This window comes from Barbus barbus, assembly GCF_936440315.1.
Source record: "Barbus barbus genome assembly, chromosome: 7".
Lineage (NCBI taxonomy): Eukaryota > Metazoa > Chordata > Actinopteri > Cypriniformes > Cyprinidae > Barbus > Barbus barbus.
This window is the reverse complement of record NC_136735.1, coordinates 15,909,899-15,931,415: the sequence shown is the minus strand read 5'-3', so window position 1 is coordinate 15,931,415 and position 21,517 is coordinate 15,909,899. Positions and strand designations below refer to the sequence as shown.

Sequence of the window (21,517 nt, the reverse complement as noted above, 5' to 3'; positions counted from 1 at the left end):
ATTTCACTGTGTTGCTGTTTTTACTGTATTTTTGATCAAATAAAGGCAGACTTCTGAAAGATTTCTTAACATAAAAACATAAAAAAAGTACAGACTCCAACCTTTTTAACAGTAGTGTGTGTGTACATGTGTATTCCCAGCTGTCTGAGGGTTGAAGTGAGGGTAATGAACATCAGTTCTTTAAAAGAAAGCAGAACAGTGAAAGATGAAATGTTAGTTTATTTGGCAGTTTCCTCTCTGCTGTTTATGCCATCAACAATGGACACTATTATAATATGTAAACACACTTCAGTTTCTCAGTGGAGTATTAAATAATGGAGTCCCATCGTCATTATAGGCATTTTTGTCAGTTTGAAACGGGTCAGAGCAGCCTGAATTCAGCAACATGGCTGAATACCATTGGATTTCAGGTTTAAGACGGGGAATAATTTCATGCCTTTGCAAGAAAATAGCTCAAAATGGTTCAAACTGCCTTTGTTTTTCATTTTGACTTTGAATTGACTTAAATGGCTAAAACCATAGAACACTTTTCCACTTTGAAACAGTCCATTTTAAATGAGCCTTGTCCCACAGGACACAATTGAACTTCTGGACCATGTTCACATATGGCTTCCTTTTTACATGATAAAACTTTATTTGGCATCTGCAGATGGCACGGCGGATTGTGTTTACCGACAGTGGTTTCTGGAAGTATTCCTGGGCCCATATAGTAATGTCAATGACAGAATCATGCCGATGACTGATGCAGTGTCGTCTGAGGGCCTGAAGACCACAGGCATCCAACTAAGGTCTTTGGCCTTGTCCCTTACGCACAGAGATTTCTCTAGTTTCTCTGAATCTTTTGATGACGTTATGCACTGTAGATAATGAGATTTGCAAAGCCTTTGCAATTTGATGTTGAGGAATGTTGTTTTTAAAGTATTCCACAATCTTTTTACGTACTCTTTCACAGATTGGAGAGCCTCTGCCCATCTTTACTTCTGAGAGACTTTGCCTCTCTAAGACATCCCTTTTATAGCAAATCATGTTACAGACCTGATGTCAGTTAACTTTATTAGTTGCTAGATGTTCTCCCAGTTGAATCTTTTCAAAATTTCTTGCTTTTTCATCCCTTTGTTGCCCCCGTGCCAACTTTTTTGAGACATATAGCAGTCATCAAAATATCATTGAAATGTTTTTCTCAAATACACGTTGGACACAATTATTGGCACCCCTAGAAATTCTTATGAGTAAAATATCTCTGAAGTATATTCCCATTCATATTCACAATTTTGAGCACTTCAGGGTGATTATGAACATGAAATTATCCAGCCATGGCTTCCTGTTTCACAGAAATATAAATAGGAGGGAAAACAAAGCCCAAATTCCCTTAATCATCCATTACAATGAGAAAAAACAAATAATGTATTTCTGATGTGCAGCAAAAGATCATTTGGCTTCACAAATTAATGAAATGGCTTTAAGAAAAAAGCTAGAGTAGTGAAAATTCCCATTTCCACCATCAGGGCAATAATTAAGAATTTCCAATCAACATAAAATGTTATGAAACTGCCTGGAAGAGGACATGTGTCTATATCGTCCTAATGCACGGTGAGAAGGAGAGTTTGAGTGGCTAAAGACAAGGACCACAACTGGAGAATTGCAGAAAATAGTTGAGTCACGGGGTCAGAAAACCTTAAAAAATAAAATTGTCAAACAGCGCCTACATCACCACATGTTGTTTGGGAGGGTTTCAAGAAAAATTATCCTAGCTCATCCAAAAACAAACTCCAGCATATTCAGTTATCAGACACGACTGGAACTTCAAATGGGACTGGCTTCTATGGCCGGATGAAACAAAACAATGAGCCTTTTAGCAGCAAACACTCAAGATGGGTTTGGTGAACACAGGGATAAAAAGTACCCCATGTGTACAATGAAATATACTGCTGTATTTTTGATGTTGTGGGCCTATATTTCTGCTGGAGGTCCTGGACATCTTGTTTAGATAAATGGCATCATGGATTCTGTCAAATACCAACAGATAAAAAATCAATAAGTGACAGACTCTGTTATAAATCTTATAATGGAAAATGTTTGGATCTTCCAACCATACAATAATCCAAACACAAACCTCATAAACAACACAAAAATGGGTCACTGAGCACAAAACCAAGCTTCTGCTATGACCATTCCAGTCCTCTGACCTGAACCCTGTAGAAAATGAGTGAGGTGAACTGAAGAGAAGCAGCACCAACATAGAGCTGGGAATTTAAAGGGTCTGGAGTGATTCTGGATGAAGGAATGGTCACTGATCTTTTGTCAGGTGTTCTCTAACCTCATCAGGCATTATAGGAGAAAATTTAGAGCTGTTAAACTGGCAAATGGAGGTTTCAAAAAGTATTGAATAAAAGGGTGCCGTTAATTGTGGCCAATGTGTATTAGAGAAAAACATTTATTTCATAATGATATTTCCCTCCATTTTAAATTCTTATTATCCAATGAAAGGTTAGATTTTTGTGAATTTTTTTAAATAAAAGATCAAAAGGATTAACAATGCAGATTAATTTTCACAGCCTTCTTTGATCATATTTACCAAGGGTGCCTACATTTTTGGCCATGACTGTATGTGACCTTAGACATTTCTGATTGTCTACTGTGTTCTATAAAAACTCACTCAGACATTACCATGGTAACAGCTAGCCTGACAGAGAGACGATTGTCAGTGCTTCAGTTGAATTCTTCAAAAGTGTCAAAGCCCGGAGTTACAAACTCAAAGCAATTGTTTTACGTATTATATATTTGCATACTCTTTGTCCATCGGGGAAGTATTTACAGATCCAGATTTATGTGAGCAGTGATCAAACTAAATGATGTCTGCCCTTCATATCGTCCACTCCCTGACCTCAAACATTTTTATCTATCTTACTTTCTTTTATGTCTTCCTCATTGGTCTTGGATCTATACTGTCCTAATCAGGTCCCTTATAAGGCAACATTATAACCATCTTAGAAATAAATGATAAACTCAAGGTAAAACTTTTTTTTTTTTTTTTTTTTATTATACCATTTTTCTGTTGTCCCAGCCATTTCAAAATACACTACCATTTAAAAGTTTGGGATCAGTAAGATTACATGTAAATATATATTCAAATAGAAATCGGTTCATTTCAATTTTAACAATATTTCACAATATTACTGTTTTTACTGTATTTTGATTAAATGCAGCCTTATTGAGCATAAGAGACGTCTTTGCAAAAAAATAAAAAATACTGTCTCAAAACATTTGAACAGCAGTGTTTATTATTACAATTTAAGACTTAAATCATTTATTTTTTGTGAACAATTTTTTATTTTATTTAAAGGCAAACCTTAAATATAATAAATAAATAACATACATGAACATACAAAAACTGCAGTTTGGGGAAGCCGATACATGCAGACAGAAGTGTGCCAAAGAGGACAGACAAAGTCAATGCAGCAATTTCAAATGGATCATCCGATGATCTGGGCTCTTCGAGGATGATGTGGTTGTCTCCCAAATCTGATCAGAAAACCACTGATATCCTTAGACCAGATAGTTGTTATGGACAATGGTCTGCATGATTGTACAAGGAGAAAAGAGCAAACAACTGAAGCAGAAACAACAGAATTATCAGTTAGGATCAGGGAGAATTACTTTTCACAAGAGATGTACAGGTAATTCTGTCAGCATTATCACCATTTCTGTCTAAAATGAAAATATTTAAATTTCTTCAAACAGTTATCAAAACACCTTTAGTTTTATTGTCAGTGGCAGCGAAAGAGACCACCTCGTAATATTTGTTATTCCATCTATGAACATCATCCTTCCACAAAACGAGCTTCCTGGATCAAAGCAATGTCAACCTTTTTTCGTCGCAGTAGTTGTAAAAAAAACTTGTACGTTTATGGGAGCCATTTAAACCATTGACATTACAACTTATATTAATTTCAGTCATTAATATCAAACAAATAAGTGAACTGAACAAATGAGAGAAAGTTATACCACTGCAAATTAATTATCTCAAGTCTGCCTTTAAAAACTATTAACATAAAAAAAAAAACCACCCCATACAACTTTGCAGACTGGGGTAAAAACCCCAGTCTAAGACTTAAATCATTTATAATATTATTGCAAAAAAAAATTGTGAACGACATACAACTGTGGCATTATTTATACCACCATTATATTTTTTGCTATAGTTTTTAAAGATCATTTGAACTTGAATTCTTTATTGTTTTGTGATCGGTAGATGAGAAGAGCAGTGAAATAGATTTAGCAGCCAGTGAGGACTGGGATGTCAAAACCATCACCAGTGCTTTAAAACTTTACCTGAGGTGAGTTTAAACTTTCTGCATTCTGTTTCTTTCTTTTTTAATAAACAGCTGTGTGCGTGTGTGTGTGTGTGTGTGTGTGTGTGTGTGTGTGTGCGCGAGTGTGCGTGTGTGTGAGCGAGCAAGTGTGTGTGTGTGTGCGTGTGTGTGTGTGTGTGTGCGAACGAGTGTGTGAGTGTTTGTGTAAATGTTCCTTGCACTAATTGTAATTTGACAGAATTCCATCATGCCCATTCATCCTTAACCAATTTGTTTGTTTCAAAGGAGACTTCAGTGTAAAGCTAAATTCATGTTTGAACCCTTAGAAAGAAACGCATGGGCCTCTTCATTTCTGAATTGAATTGAATCTCAAATAAAAGTATCAAGAATAAAGGAGTTCATGTGAAATATGTCAGAGTTTTTTAATGATTTGTCAGATTCACAGTGGGACATTCCTTTCAGTGACAAAATATAATTGGATGCCGTTTTATTCAACATTTAATTAATATTGCTTTTAATTAATTTCTGTAATTGATATGTCACAATAGAACAGCACAAGGCAGCTTTTGTAACGCAGCAGCAGCAGAGTGTATGTGTGCTTTGATCTTGTACTCCTCTGCTAGTATGAATGATATTGGTGTGCTGGGCTCATTTTGGGCTAACAGTGCTGGGACATGTGCCAAAACTGAGCTAAAGTACCTTCAGATGAACTTGGTTATCACAGTGTATGTGTGTGTTTGTGTGCTCATCTAATTTCTTGCAGTGATTAGCCACATTAATCATACTGTTGTGTATATAATAATGCCCAATAAAGCCAATAAATCTCTCTCTCTCTCAAGGAGCCTTCCAGAGCCGCTAATGACATACGAGCTGTATAAGGAGTTCATCGTTCCTGCAAGTAAGGTCTTTGTCCTTGCTTAGACGATAATCAAGCAATACCCAGTCAACTGACAAATGCCATAAACTTTAAATATATGCATGTCGGTGAGAGAACTGCTTATGATTTGTGAAACTCTAAGGTGGGGTTTAATGCTTGCTGAAAGTATCACTGAATTAAATTTCAGTAAAACACTTTCAAATTATAAAAATGACATGAGCAGAGATGTGTTCGAGGAGGTTGTCATAGGTCTGGGAGGTGCTATAAGTCAATAGTGGCAAGCCTATTAATGCTACATATACAAAGGCAGAAAATTTACTAATTGGTTCTTTGGCTTTTCTAAGGGCCACGTGCACAGAAATGTATTATATTCTGAATACAATATATATATTATATTAAAGTCCGTGTAAAGTGATTTTAAAATGTGTTCTGAGTTTGTCACACAACAGAAAAATGTGTTATTAACCACCCAGCCAAATTTGAATGATAAAAAACCCGCCAAGTAACTAAAATAAGTTATCAAAATCTTTGAAAATTAAGCAGGACTCTGCTCTCAAACGCTGGGGGCGTGACCGCTGCTCCGGTGCGCTTTGAAAGAAGAGAAAGCGGTAAAGCTCGCGTTTCTAGATGTGAATTGTGAACGCTCCATGTTTTTAAATTGTATGTATTCTGCCACATATTGATGTCTCTGGACTAAGACCTGGGTATCCATTCACCCTAGAACCGTCCCTGCCCATAATCTATATAGATTATTCAAAAAGAACTTGACCTCTCAACAGTTATTATAGTGTTGGGGGCGGGGCCACGCTCGGTGGCTCCATTGCGTCATCGAGCCACCGTTTTAACCCCTCCCAAAAAATCCTGAACACAGAATTGGTGAGAAACTGTTTAACGGTTTAACTCCACAATTCAGTACTACATAGTTCAGAGTCTTTGTAATGTGTTTCAGCAATACATTTCTAACATTTGTAGTGTGTTTAGACACAATTCTCAGAATTCTCTTTACACGGACTTTAAGTTCTCCTGGAGCAGCCTGGGGTTGACCGGCCCTGGACTTTAACCACTACACCTCACCGGCCTATACTATTACACCCTGTGTTATTGTCAACTAAATCTATTAAACATTGTCTTAACTGAAATAAAGCTGAAATTAAATATGAGATCAAAATTTAAAAAAATGAAAATTAAAAATGTTACCTTGGCAACTAAGTTTAATATGAAGTATTAAATAAAAATATTATTTATACTTGTACTTCATTATATAAATGTCTTTTAATAAATTTACAATCTTGCAATTTAAATTTGTCTATAAATCTAATTGTAAATATTTAAGCATAAACATCTACATGAAGGTTTGATAGGTAATAATATTGCATATTTAATGCCGTCTCATGACATTGCACATTTCATGGCTTTTTTTTTTGTTGTTTTTTTTTGTCTACACAGAGAGCGCTACTCCAGAATCTAGAGTTCAGGCCATTCACCGCCTGGTTCATAAACTGCCAGAGAGGAACAGAGTAGTGCTCAGTCTGGTTACCAAGCATCTTGCCAAGTGAGTGGAAACTGTTTTTGCTCTCTTTCTATCTGTATACATCATTTTTTGTGTGCACATTCTGTTTTCTTTCTCCAACTTTTTTACTTCTCTCGGCCATCAGCCACTATTTTCTATCATTATTTCCAACTTTCTCCCTCATTCCATTCTTACTGTCAGTACACAAACACAAACCTTCCTACAGGCAGCACCCTTAGAAACGTCTGTAGGCTACCTCATTTGCTGAGCAGCAGAGCAAACAGACAGACAGCACTCTGGAGAGAAGAGGGAAAACTCCACATGGACTTTCATACCCTCCATGCTGTTATCTAGATCAAAACTTTTTTTTCTAGACAAAACAAGCCCTGCCCCTCTCCTCTCCATCCAGCAACTGCCCACTTAGAGAAGAGAGTTATGCAACAACTTTCTTTAAGAGATTAGATCGGGTTAGAGATTTCTAAATAATGTTAGCTATCATTACAAGGCTTTACCTCAGGCCTCACTTTTTTATATAATATGAATGTAAGCAAATTGAAGATAAGCGCGTAATCTCCCTAACCTCCGGCAAGCAGTGACTGGGGAGACGTGTCTCCTCAAAATATAGAGTGGGATTTGCTGGCAGACAAGGATGTGCAATTGGAAATTAAATTCAGGTTATCCACCACTAAATTCCTCTTCCATCCACTCCAGCCCTCGCAAAATGCTTTAGGAGTTGACGCAGTTGCAGAGAGTAAAAAGCCTAATGTTGCCATGTTTTCTGAATTGGAATTATTAGAGGTGATTAATTGTTATCTGTGTGTGGTGTATTTATTTCAAAGTGCACCCTTTAAAAGTGGTAATCTGACTTTTTAAGATCTGTAGTTTGTTTGCGTTGTTCTGAAAGAGGGACAAAAGTGTTCGGACCGAAATTTGTAATTAAAGTTACATAATAGCAAGCTCTCTAAAATGTTAATATGCTGCCTTTATTTCCCCTATTTCTGAGTTTTCAAACGAGTAACACCTGTTTCTCAAAATAGGCATTAATAGATATTTGCAGAGGAAGAATTGCATTTTGATTATGAATTATAGTAACACCAAAGCTCTGTAAGGTTTATAGTACAGTTGAAAAGTTTGAGGTTGGAAAGATTTTGTAATGTTTTTGAAAGAAGTCTTTTGCATTCACCAAAGCTGCATTTGTTTGACCAAAAGAAAAGTGCAGCAGGTTCCATGTCAAATTATCCAAATGAGTAAAGCGTAAAAACATTAGACTGATTTCATCATGACCTAGGAATGAATTACTTTTTTTTTTTTTTTCCAGTGGACGGTAAAGTTACTATTTTAGATATTTTACGAATTGACGTGCATGGACAGTATGATAAGTCAGCAGAGATATATTGCAGTAAGACTGATGATTTTATCTCTTTGTAGTGGGAGGTTAACTTCATCTAGTTTCGCAATCAAATGCAAATACAATACAATAAAATGTTCTTGCTGTCTTTTCATCAAAATAATGTACATAATGTGGAGTAATGTCAATCTTTTTTTCAATCTTTCAAGTAATTTAATCATAACTTCTTTTTTCTGTGTGTAGTGTTGCTGCCAACAGCAAACAGAACCTGATGACAGTGGCGAACCTCGGTGTAGTGTTTGGCCCCACGCTCATGAGGCCACAGGAAGAAACGGTGGCAGCCATTATGGACCTTAAATTCCAGAACATTGTGGTGGAGATTCTCATAGAACAGCATGAAAAGGTGAGACTTCTCACTGGAGATGAGCGGCCACATCGCAAAATCTAGTGAGCTGCCAAAAATGCTGTCTAGGTTGGCAGCTCACAAGGTTTAAAGACCCCACTAGCACCTCAGAGAGTATCATATTATAGAAAACAGATAGTGAGTGAAATCTGTTTATTTAATTTTGAACTTTTCTACAAGGTCTTGCCATGCTGAGGTTGGTGTACTTCTCTCTACAGCCAGGAGGGGGAGCCACGTGTCTTTTGACTGGCCACTACTCAGTTAGCTGTTCTTTCTGTTGGCTCAAATACGCATACTCATTTGGCTAAAATACAGGTCAAAATGCTGATTTAATCAGCTTTAGATGACAATAATCTGGTTCATCCTTAAATGGGGTTCATTCTGAGGGATAAAGGGAGAAAGAGTGAGATTATTTCATAATCTCTAAATTATTTAGCCTACATTTGAAACAGGCTGATGAATTGCTTTCATACTATGCGCAGTGTTGTGCCCGATGATCATATTTCAGTTCATTAATTAAAAATAAACACTGGGATCCATTAATCACTTTGGCTGATTTGAGTTTTACTATTTGATATTCTCTTTTGCAAAATGACCTTGGGCTATAGGAAAGGTGTCTACGAAATAGAAACTTTTATAAAATAATAATAATTAAAATAAGCTAAAAACTGAGATATCATTTGAACAACAGAACAACTGTGCAGTTTGATACAGTATTTATCATACGCAATATTACAAGGTATAAGATTTATTACACATTACAGCATAAGTGCTCACTACAGTGTACTTGGTATATGTAATTATGCAAATATTTCTCAATATATTTTGCAGATGGAAAGCACTTCTGAAGCAGCATCCAAAATTACGTAGACAAGCAGATTGTTTAATATACAGCATTCCTAGACAAAATGATATTGCGTATGACCTTGATGTTGTTTTGATGTAAGTTGAAATAAGTGAGCGAAGCGTTGACATTCAGGAGAAGGAATGACTCTGCAGAGCAGCAGACTGATTAGCTCCTCTCCAGACTGCTGATACCCCCAGATGCACTCAACAGACAGTGTTTTGCATTCAGGTCCATCTGTAGAGAGAGATAGAGAAAGAGAGGGAGAGAAGTTAGAAAAGTTGCGAGACAAAGAAGAAACGAGGGAGGGGGGGTGCAGACCGAGGGCAAAGAGAGAGGGGTGAGAGGGTAACAAGAGAGAGGCAGGGCTGAATGGAGAAAGTCTGAGAGAGTGAGAGAGAGGAATGGGCAAAGACTAAGATGGAAAAAGAGCGAGCAGGCTTTGCTGTCGTCTGCGGAATTTCACAGCAGTATCAGATTTCTATCCCTTCTACCAGCTCTCTCATTCCTTTGTTCATCCCTGTCGAGACTTCCACACTTCTGTTAACCTCCGTCACTCACACCGGCCGTCCGGGGGTTATATACAAACACTGTGACTATAATGAAGCCGAAGCTATTATGAAAACATGTTTCCTGTGTTGTCACTGAATAGCTGCCACTCGTTCAGATGCACATCAGTTTGAGTGTCTCTCAATGAACTGGGTGAAACTAATGAATTTGCAGACCCCTCTTATTTAGGGATAATACATCCAGAATATGTAGATTGTATTAGTTTTCACTCATTTTCAAAAATGTTTTACCCTTCTTTTTTCATGGAACACTAAAGGAGAAGTTTTGAAGAACTTTTACATTGCTCTCTTTCATACAGTGTAAGTAAATGGGGATCAGGGGTTATTAAGGCCCTGACACCAAACTGACATAAAAAAACTAGCAACACTGAAAGCCGTCTGTTAATGCCTTGCAATGCCTAGGCCAAAAAAGTTGTGCTTGAACACACCACAGAGAATACAGCCAACAGCCAACCAGCATATGCTCTGAGCTTGCATGAGAGGAAATAACTCCCCATACTAGCAGGTGGCAGTAGTCTGTATTTGTCATTCAAAAAAGGGAAACTGGAAGAGTTAGGACTGCAGATACACAAATTGTTAAAAAAGCAGCATCTTTATTGTTTGCTGGTTGTTGACGCTTTTTTTTTTTTTTTTTCATTCGTTTTTTTGATTCGCGATTCTTAACAGCAAATGATAATGATTTCGTTCAATGTCGGGCTCCATCGGTGATTCAGTATGCTCAATCTGCTAAAAAGCTGCTGACTGTGGTCCAATTAGTGCCAGTTGTGCAGAAAACACTGCAAAAAGTAGGCCAACAGACATTGGCCTGACATTGACTGATCTCAGACTTCTTGTTGCATCACACCCTTCAAGCTTTAAAAAGTGCAAAATGTATAATAAAAGGGTGCAAATGTGCACATATTCCACACATATATTGTGTGCTATAGTTCAAGTGTTCTGAAATTATATCGTTTGAATAGTGATGCACGAAAATTTTGGAGGGCTGAAATTCATCAAAACATTGACTTTTAACAATGACTTCTCCAATGATGAATTTTGATTGTGTCCGTATCTTTTTTGTTAGGTAAAAGTGACCAACTTCACTGTGACCAAGAATAATGCTGGAGTACCAATATACAGGCGCATCTCAATAAATTAGAATGTCGTGAAAAAGTTCATTTTTTTTCTTGTAAGTTATTTCAAAAAGTGAAAATTTATATATTTTAGATTCATTGCATGTAAAGTAAAACTTTTCAAAAGTTTTTTTTTTTTGTTTTAATTTTGATGATTAGAGCTACAGCTCATGAAAGTCAAAAATCAGTATCTCAAAACATTAGAATATCTACATTTGAGTTTCAATTAATGACCATCCCTACAGTACATATTCTGGGTATCTCTTGTTCTTTGAAACCACAATAATGGAGAAGACTGCTGACTTGGCAATGATCCAGAAGACGAACATTGACGCCCTCCACAAAGAGGGTAAGTCACAGAGGGTCATTACTGAAAGGGCTGGCTGTTTACAGAGTGCTGTATCAAAGAATATCAAATGCAAAGTTGACTGGAAGGAAGAAATCGGGTAGGAAAAGGTGCACAAGCAACAGGGATGACTGCAAGCTTGAGAATACTGTCAAGCAAAGCTGATTCAAACACCTTATGAGAGCTTCACAAGGAGCGGACTGAAGCTGGAGTCAGTGCATCAAGAGTCACCACGCTCAGGCGTCTTCAGGAAAAGGGCTACCAAGCCACTTCTGAACCAGAGACAACGTCAGAAGCATCTTATCTGGGCTGTGGAGAAAAAGAACTGGACTGTTGCTCAGTGGTCCTTTTCAGATGAAAGTAAAGTTTGCATTTAATTTGGAAATCAAGGTCTCAGAGTCTGGAGGAAGAGTGGAGAGGCACAGAATCCACGTTGCTTGAAGTCCAGTGTGAAGTTTCCACAGTCAGTGATGATTTGGGCTGCCATGTCATCTGCTGGTGTTGGTCCACTGTGTTTTCTGAAGTCTACAGTCAACACAGCCATCTACCAGGAAATTTTAGAGCACTTCATGCTTCCTTCTGCTGACAAGCTTTATGGAGATGCTGATTTCATTTTCCAGCAGGACTTGGCACCTGCCCACACTGCCAAAGGTACCAAAAGCTGGTTCAATGACCATGGTGTTAGTGTGCTTGACTGGCCAGAAAATTCGCCTGGCCTGAACCCCATAGAGAATCTATGGGGTATTGTCAAGAGGAAGATGAGAGACACCAATGCAGATGACCTGAAGGCCGCTATCAAAGCAACCTGGGCTTCCATACCACCTCAGCAGTGCCACAAACAGATCACCTCCATGCCACGCCAAACTGAGGCAGTAATTAAAGCAAAAGGAGCCCCTACCAAGTATTGAGTACATATACAGTAAATGAACATACTTCCCAGAAGGCCAACAATTCACTAAAAATATTTTTTTATTGGTCTTATGAAGTATTCTAATTTGTTGAGATGTTAAATGTGAGCCTAAATCATCACAATTAAAAAAAACAAAGACTTAAACTACTTCAGTCTGTGTGCATTGAATTTATTTAATACATGAGTTTCACAATTTGAGTTGAATTACTGAAATAAACTAACTTTTCCATGATATTCTAATTTATTGAGATGCACCTGTATATAAAGTTTGTATATCTGAAAAAAAAAACAAAAAAAAAACTTTTTTTTCTTTTTTTGGAAAATTGCAATTATTTATCTTATCTTATCTTATTTTAAAATTTTGAATCAGTTTAGTGCATTATTACTGAGTGAGGAACAGCATGAAATTAATTATTTGTTCCCTGGAAATCTAGTATTAAAAGTATTGCGTAACGGTTATAATCACCATGCATGCACTAGAAAAGATCAGCTTGAACATTACTATAAATATCTTATTTTGTGTTTGAAGTAAGACAGAAGGTCATACAGGTTTTGAAGTACATGAGCGTGGATTGACTGTTCCTTTAAGATACAGGTCTAGAGAGAATCCTGAATCTTTATTTGTTTTTACCACCACACATTCGCACTCGCATGCATAATCATTTCTCCGCAGGCAGCGGCTCTAAACAGACTGTTTACTTTGATTTCTACACACACAACGCAGTCTAGCCAGCAAATCCCACTAACTTTTTGTTCTTTTAGATATTCGGGGATGCTCCGAGCAGCTCTCCATCCTTAGCTGCTACGCCCCTCTCTGCGCCAACCAGACAGTCCAAGAGGCTCAGCCGGCAGAATCGCCCGCTGGCTGTATACAACCCGCAGGTGCTGGATATTCAAACAGGTACGAGATACTAATCCGCTTTAAGCACTGTAAGGTCAGGGAAATACCACAAGGAATTATAGGTGTCACGTGTTTGCTATCAAATACATAATATAGAGCCTGTATTTGCATAATATAGGAAAAAATAAAGATAAGCAGACCCACACAGACAAACGCATACATACCAAATACACAGACCCACACATACATACCACACATACATGCATACACACATACACAGACCCACACATACATACCAAAATCACAGAAAATACTGGGGAAAAGTCTGCAGAGCGTGGAGACACAATATATAATATCTAAATTATTAAGCTATTACTTTTTCTTTAATATTACAGAAATGCAGCAATTCATAGATAGAAATGTTCAGTTGGATAATCCATGTTTTCCAGTGCTTATGCAGTTTATTTCCACATGGAGTTTGACCGTTTCTCTCAGTGAGGGTTCATGACTATAAGACTACTGCACACTGTGCAATCAGATGTGATGCTCTGCGGAAACCCATTGCTGATATGCTGATTACCCATTGTCAGTCTGGGCTACAGGATGTAGTTTGCCAGTCCATATTTAGGTGGATAACTGATGCCTTGGTGGCCCTGGGCTGCTTAGAAATGTGTCTCGCAGTGTTAAATTCTCTATTTGGGTTTGATACGCCACCCAACAGGAATGATTTCAGACTGGGATCAATGCAGGATTATCCTTTGGTTTTGAATAGTGGATTTTTTGTTTTAATACAGAACAAAGCAGAGTGTATCTCCAGTTTCACTTTTCAGTTAAGCAGTTGTGGGGTTTTTATGTCTTCACTTGTTCTTCTACACTACAGCTGTGCAAGTGTACTCTAACTAGTATTGGCGTTTTCACAAAGTGAATTAGCACATCGCAAGCTTTCCAAGAAGTTTTGGGTTTCGACACTGCAGTTTTCAGGGTCAGACTAACCACACTTTTCCACACAAGATAGTAAACACTGGTTATTGTTTAGTAGAGATCCCTTGGCTGTGGGATGTTACTATAGAAAGGGGATGTGGCCACTGCCAACATAAACACACTGCAGTGGAAAACTGTAAATTTGTGCATTAATAATGGATTCATGAAAAAGCAAAACCATCAGCATTTTCAGGTTTTAGTTTTATGTGGGATATGTAAAACTTATTAAGTACTAAATACTATTTTTATTGGTAAAAAATTAGGATATAGGATAGAACAGTGACTTTTATGCTAGTATTTTTTGTTGTTAGGACACAATCAGTTTAAATGACCTCTTAAACTTAGTGCTATTTTTTTGGTTTTAAATGTAAATGGCAGCAGTCACATTGGTTGGCTACACAAGAGTGTTAAAACCAATAACGATCTGTCAGTTTCAGAAATAAAACATGTCAATTTATTTCTACAAAGGCATGAAGAATGAGAAAGGATGAGAAAAGGATCAAAATATCACCTCAAGATTTGTTTTTAAAGAAGGTGCAATATAAATCCTTACGCTCAAGGTTTATTTTCCTTAAAGCTTGTTTAAAACACTAAAATATGAAACTAATATGAGGATAGTAAATTTAAATATATTTTACTAGTTGGATCATAACAATACATTTCTTAGAAAATGTTCATATAATTTTCTAAATATTTTGATTAAACTACCATATAATTTGAAACTTACATTTTTTTTGTAAGTTTTTTTTTTTTTGTTTGTTTTGTTTTACCTGACTACATGCATACAACCGAACACATGCACAAAACTTTCCAAGCTCATTTCTCATTTCTGCTTGCCAAGTTCATATCTATGGAGTATTCACGTAACATATTCATTAATAGTCTGAATTGATGTCAAGAATGCGTCTGAACTCTCTCTGTGTCTTTTTTTCATTTTTATGTTGTTGTTGTTGTTTTTTGTGATTTGTACATTGTTTGTTTTCCTAACCACTCTTTCTGTCTCTTGCTGCTTGCTCCCTTGCTCTGACAGTCTCTCCATCCTCTGAGAGTCCAGCCCTGGTTAATGATGAGACATCAGTAGGCAGTGATGAGTCGGTCTCCTCCCAGTCTTCGAACGCCTCTGGAACGCCCCCTGAGAAATCTAAGAATCATCACGCCACCATTAGCACATCAGAGAGCACTGGGTATGTAGCAAAGACTCACCTCTCTCCAAAACATGTGTCATAACATGCTCATGTGCTGTACAGTGTTGGGAAGGTTCATTTGGAAATGCAATGGGTTATAGATAACAATTTTTTAAATATTTTAAATATAGTAAGTAATGTAACTATTTCAAGGTTTTTCTTTAAAAAATTCTTAAGAAAATATCTTAAAAAATAAAGCATATACATAAATCCAAATAGTAAATAAAACAGTTGTCAAATAAGCATCTGTGCTAGTTTGTGTCCTAAACTCTTGAAACATTAGTGTCTCACGTTTTAAGTCAATGAAATGGGGAAAGAAATCTATTAAGTGTGTGTGAAAATATTCAGATGTAACCCTCTTTGTAATCGTTAACATTTCATAAGTAACTGTAATTTAATTACACATTGATCTAAGTACATGTAACAGATTAAAGTTACATTTATTTTGTCATTAAATTAGGTAACTCAATTACATGTAACTAGTTACTCCCCAGCACTGGTGTTAAAAAAAAAAAAAGGTCATGTGATTTAAGACTCGTCAGTTAATTTTAACATTTCATTTCATAACACACCACAAAAAAAAAAACCTTTATATATAACACTCTCCAGAATAGCCACTCTTTGGCTCTAATAATGTTAGAAATAAAATTAAGTTTCTTTACTGTTTTTGCAGTGTACTACAAAAAAATAAATAATTGATTTTAATTTTAAAGTTGTACATTTTTGAATAAATTAAACCTTACATATAACGTGTCAATGAAATCTCAATATGTGTTAATGCTAAACTGTTTAACAGTCTCCTGTAAGCTGAACAAGTAAGAAACAGGGATATTATCGTTAACTAAAACTAAAACTGTTTTTACTTAAAAAAAGAAAAAGAAAAAAGAATTGAATTGAAATAAAGTTAAAATGAAATAGAAATATTAGGTTACACTTTAGTTTTGGGGAAACGTGTAAGTAAGTTGTTAAGTTGGGGTAGGATTAAAGGATCTGAAATATGGTCATGCAGAATAAGGCATTAATATGTGATTTGTAAATACTAATATACTGCCAATATACTAGTAATATGCATGTTAATAAGCAACTAGTTAATAGTGAGAATTGGTCCCTTAACTAAAGTGTTACCAAATATTTCATGAAAAATAAATAGAATAAAATTGTCTGAAATTTGACATTTGAATTTGAAGTGTTTCCTTGGCAACTAACTGAAATAATAAGCATTAAAATTAACATTACAAACATTAACAAAAAAGTAAAACTGAAAATGAAATAAAAAAAGCTAAATGGTAATTAAAAAAGCTAAAATTAAAATAGAAACTAAGTGTAAAAAAAGTTTAAAGATTAATAAAAACTATAATAGTATATAAATAACACTGGTCAGAAAAAAAGCAGCAGATGTAGGCTATCATGTTTTAGTCTATTTTACATTTGTATCTGTTTAAAATAATAATTTTGAATTTGATTACAGAAAACTACCACAAATCTATATTGAAGCCGTAGCCTGACCATCCCTTCAGCTCTACCTTATTTACTTCCAGAGTTCTTGTTTTTTTTTTCTTCTTCTTCTTTTGTGTGTGTGTGTTGGTATTTTGTTCTGTTTCTAAGCTCAAGCCTGTGCTTGTCAACTTGAGTTAAATTCTTGGGCTGAGAGTCTTACCCTGTGCCAGTGTTATTTGCCAGAGGTTTTGCCTCTGGTTTCTCAGCTCTTTCACAGCCCTTCAGATGCTGTGTGTTTGTCTGGGGCTCTTGTGTTGAATCCTAATAGGGGCCCACCATATTCTGCAGTCTCACCTGGAAATAAACTTTGTGTCTGCACATCTGTTCGCTGTTTCCACAAGTCCTCTCCCAATTTGGATAGATTTTGTTCTCACTCATTTCCATTAACCAAAATCACCATTAGATCCTGCCCCTCCTTCATCGCTTTATTACCCATTCATGTGCTCACATTCATTCCCCCTTTTCCCCTGTATGTTAGAGATACTCTTACTCTTTGAGCTCATGCTGCTCTCTCTTCTTGGCCTGCAGTCCTGTGCGCAGACGGCGCTGGTCTTATGTAACCCTCGGCTTCTCTCCCTGCCGTTTCCCACTCTCTGCCATCAGAGGAAGCGGCTCCCTGTGCGCCTGTAAATCCTGCCTGCTGTTTGTCCGAGGGACAGGTGGCCACGGCCCTACCCTGTAAACACGATTGACACAGAGAGATGTTTGCCTTGTTTACCCTTCTAGCGGGCGCTGTCGCTTACAGAGCTACTCCTGTCCGTATGTCACGAGGTTGTCACCTGTTTATCTATAAATCTCTCAGCCCCTAGCCTTGAAGCAGGAGAGCACAGATCATAGTGATCCTGTAGTAGAAATCCAGTCGAGATTAATGCTGAATTTTGCTTTGTCACACTTAATGAAGTTTTAGATGTTGACAGTTGATGATCACTGTGTAATTAATGAGACATTCATTGTATTCTTGCCTTTTTAAAGAGGTATGTTTCAGCACAGACTGTTTCTTTAATCCAGCATATCCATACCTGGCATAATGTGGAAAATTGTTATCCCTAGATCAATCTGTATTTGCATATATACATACAAAAGAGACAGCAGTGTCCTGTGACATGCTTCCAAATTGTAATTATTCAGATTTTTATATTGTCTGTATTCCTGTCCTGTCAGCAGTTATACAGTGTTCGTAGTGCATGTTCTTCAGTTGTGCTCAAAATGGGGGCGTGCTCTATATTATTTCATATTACAGCGCGGATTAAACTATGAGCATACGTGTCAGATCCGCATTACGTTCAGCAACGGCAGCTCTTAAAGTAATAGCAGCCAAATAACTTAATAACCCAGCTGCTGTGATGTCTGTGAATCAAAGAACAAAAGAAAAAGAGGAAATCGATAACTTTTGTAGCTTTAAAGATTCATCTATATTTAATTTAAAATTTAGTGTTTAATAACTTCTGTATAATTTATGCATTTCCTGCTTGCTGAAGGGCACAGGTAAATTACATTTATTATAATGGGTTTATGTGAAGATTGTTTTATTTTCACTTAAATTAGAAGTTATTATTTTAGAAGTCTAATAAATGTTAAAATTGATATCTCTCAATTATACCGTAATGTTGAATGGCTATAGTCAATGGTTAAATATTAGGGAAAAATGAACAGTCACAATTAATTACTGCAATATATTATATTATTATTATTATTATTGTGTATATATATATATATATATATATATATATATATATATATATATATATATATATATATATATATATATATATATATATATATATATATATATATATATATATTAATAATAATATTGTTATTATTAATAATAATATTGTTATTATTAATTGAAATACACAGATCAGTGTTGGAACGTTTTAAAAACATTGAAATGGTGACCAAATACAGCACCTAAATTCCTATATTATTATAATTAGGGTTGTCAAGTTGTTATTATTTTAATTTAATTATTTACATGATGTGCTGAGCAATTAATCTAATTAATTACCAAAATATCAAAGTTGTTATTGTTAAATTACAAAAAAAATTAAATAGACATTACAAAAAAGTAGCTTTAGAAAGTAATATTTTGACTCAACATTGCATAAATAATAATAATTATAAACTGGTTTTAATGTGTTTTTTACTGAATACTGAAATCTGATTTTATGATATGAAAAAATTAAATGATACTCTAAATATGAAACAAATTGCTAGTAGGTGGTGGTGAGTGATGAGTGAGTCATTTAGTCATTCATTCAGCCGATTTGTTAAAATGTCTGATTCATTCAGAGATGAAGCAGGTCTTTATTAATGGGTCACTGTATCATTTTCTCACTCAATTCTTTTAAAAAATGCGGATGCATTCAGTAACAAAACAGCACTGTTGTTCACAGACGCACAGCAGTTCTGCTGTGGATTTGTTTGGAACTGTTTTTGCGTGCAAAATTGAGAAAAACAGACAATACTGAAAATATGTGCTGTAAATTTAACAATATTAATTGAACTATTGTATAAAATCAATATCACATTTGCAATTGTGTAGATATTCTAAACTATATCATGATAGAACTATAAGACAAAAATCCATACAGGGGCATTTTTGCCCTCATTTTATAGTTTTGGGGCATATGCATTCTCATAAGCTACTTCATGCAGCATGTCAATATACACTATATCCAATGTTGCATGTACTGACTATACAAGCAAAACTTAAATGAGCTGCATTGAGCTGTTAAACAGTAGTTCAGTGTTTTTTTTTTTTTTGCCTCTTTCAAATAAGATGCTTATTTGAGGATCAAAAAATAAGACGTAATTCTGTGCCTAGTGCTATTTTTAATTGTTCAAAATGAGTGCCATTTTCTTGGTTTGGCTTAGTTGTAATTATAAAAGCATTTTTTGGGGTGAAACCATTTGCCTTGTGGTTCTGCTGGTTGCCAGGGCAACCATATTGAATTTATAAAAAAAAATTTCCACTTCATTTACCTTTTCTTTAGAGTTTGACAATTCAGATAAGAGTGTGTAAACCCTTTTTTTTCTGGAGTGACTCGTGACCCTGGTGAGATCTGATGTTTGATGTAACACCATTAGCATAACCTTGATTCAAAATGTGTGTGAGCGTGAACATTGTGTATGGAGCAGCGTGTGTGGTGTATTAGCTGGGACTCGCGTGGCTGGTGTGAGGTGTGTGTGTGTGGCTGGTGTGAGGTTAATGAGTGGATTTGCTGCACTGCAGCGCTGCTGGTGTCTCATGCTGATGTGCAGCAGCTGAGGACTCACAGACTCACTGCAGAGTCATAAATCACTGCATCTCTCTCTCTCTATACATACTGTACATATGCATCTCTTTCCCTTTTCCTCTGTCTCTCCTGCTGGACTACACTGCTCCTCATTTGCCCCTGTGCTGCCACTGTTCCTGTACCTGTAAGTCCTTCACTCCCCTAACCTTCAGCACACACACATTTCTCTCGAGTCTTCATTCTCTTGAGTTTCCAGACCAGTGTTTCTGGAATCTAATTACGAGTATGACTTTGTTTGAACTGTTATCCGTAGTTTTGCGCTTACAGTAAGTTAAGCTCTATTGAGCATTTATATAGAATATGGTCATTCAGAATATGTGCTTTATAAGTACTAATAAACAGCCAATATGTTAATAATAAGCTGTCTAAAAAGCAACTAGTGAGTTTAACCAGTGAGAATTGGTCCCTATACTAAAGTGTTACCTTTTTTTAAAGCAAGGATGCATTAAATTGATCAAAAGTGACTGTAAAAATGTTTATAATGTTGCAGAATGTTTTATATAAATAAATGTTGTTCTTTTGAACTTTATTTTTATCAAAGAATCATGAAAAATTTGTTTAAATTTGTAGCAAAAATATTAAGCATATTTATTTAACTGTTTTCAATATTGATATTTAAATTAAATATCAATTTAAAAATAAAATTATAATTATAAACAAGGAATAAATACAACTTCAAAATCAAATCGAAAAGTTATTTTAAATTGTAATATAATTTCACAATATCATTGTTTTTACTGTATTTTTATCAACTAAATGCAGCCTTTGTGTGTATAAGAGACTTACAGAAACATTAAAAAAATCTTACAGACCCCAAACTTCTGGATTCCTGAATTCAAGATTTATGCATTTTAATTACATACATAAAATATAAAATATCCATCTATTTGGATTACACAGTTGTAAGATTGAGATTTAATAGCACTCATAAAGCAATCATGTTTTAAATATACAATAAGCAGGTTTATATATTTATCATCAATAAATCCAGTTTATTATATGTAAACGAGTCGAATGCGTTTTAATTAGCTAAATCTAGACTGTTCCTTCATTTCATACTTTTTAAATAATTACTGATAACTGATTTATGCTGATTCTAAGGAATTTGAATAAATATGTTTTGAAAATATGATTTTAAACTCAAATGGATGCAGATACTCTTTTATGGCATGATTATTTTTATGTGTGGCAGTTTTATCATTTAATGTAGACTTCTGTGGTTCGTCTCCTGCATTTCCCAGTCCTGCTGTCGGCTATTTCTGATCTAAAGTGCTCATTTGCATTATTTGCATTTTCTAAATCCTTCAGATTCCTAGGGACGTTGGGCAGTTATCCTCATAACCTTCACTTCTCTCTCCCTATGTGAGATTGTGAGACTGTCTGAGCAGTACAGCCTCTCTAAGAGGAATAATGATGTGTGTGAGGAATGCTGCAGAGTGTCTGTTTTTAACTCTTCTTTCTTGTCTCTGTTGTGTATTTATGT

At 35.7% G+C, this 21,517-nt stretch overlaps 1 protein-coding gene across 2 annotated transcripts in view; it reads left to right on the top strand.

The window, feature by feature from the left end:
- LOC306872486 (rho GTPase-activating protein 10-like) overlaps window positions 1-21,517 on the top strand; it is a 54,326-nt gene that overhangs the window by 28,003 nt on the left and 4,806 nt on the right. For both annotated transcript variants that reach the window (XM_079421059.1, XM_079421060.1), the window contains exons 15-20: window positions 4,253-4,337; window positions 5,153-5,211; window positions 6,637-6,742; window positions 8,292-8,451; window positions 12,995-13,133; window positions 15,085-15,238. In XM_079421059.1, coding sequence (XP_079277185.1) covers window positions 4,253-4,337; window positions 5,153-5,211; window positions 6,637-6,742; window positions 8,292-8,451; window positions 12,995-13,133; window positions 15,085-15,238 — 703 coding nt within the window. The remainder of the gene's footprint in view (window positions 1-4,252; window positions 4,338-5,152; window positions 5,212-6,636; window positions 6,743-8,291; window positions 8,452-12,994; window positions 13,134-15,084; window positions 15,239-21,517) is intronic.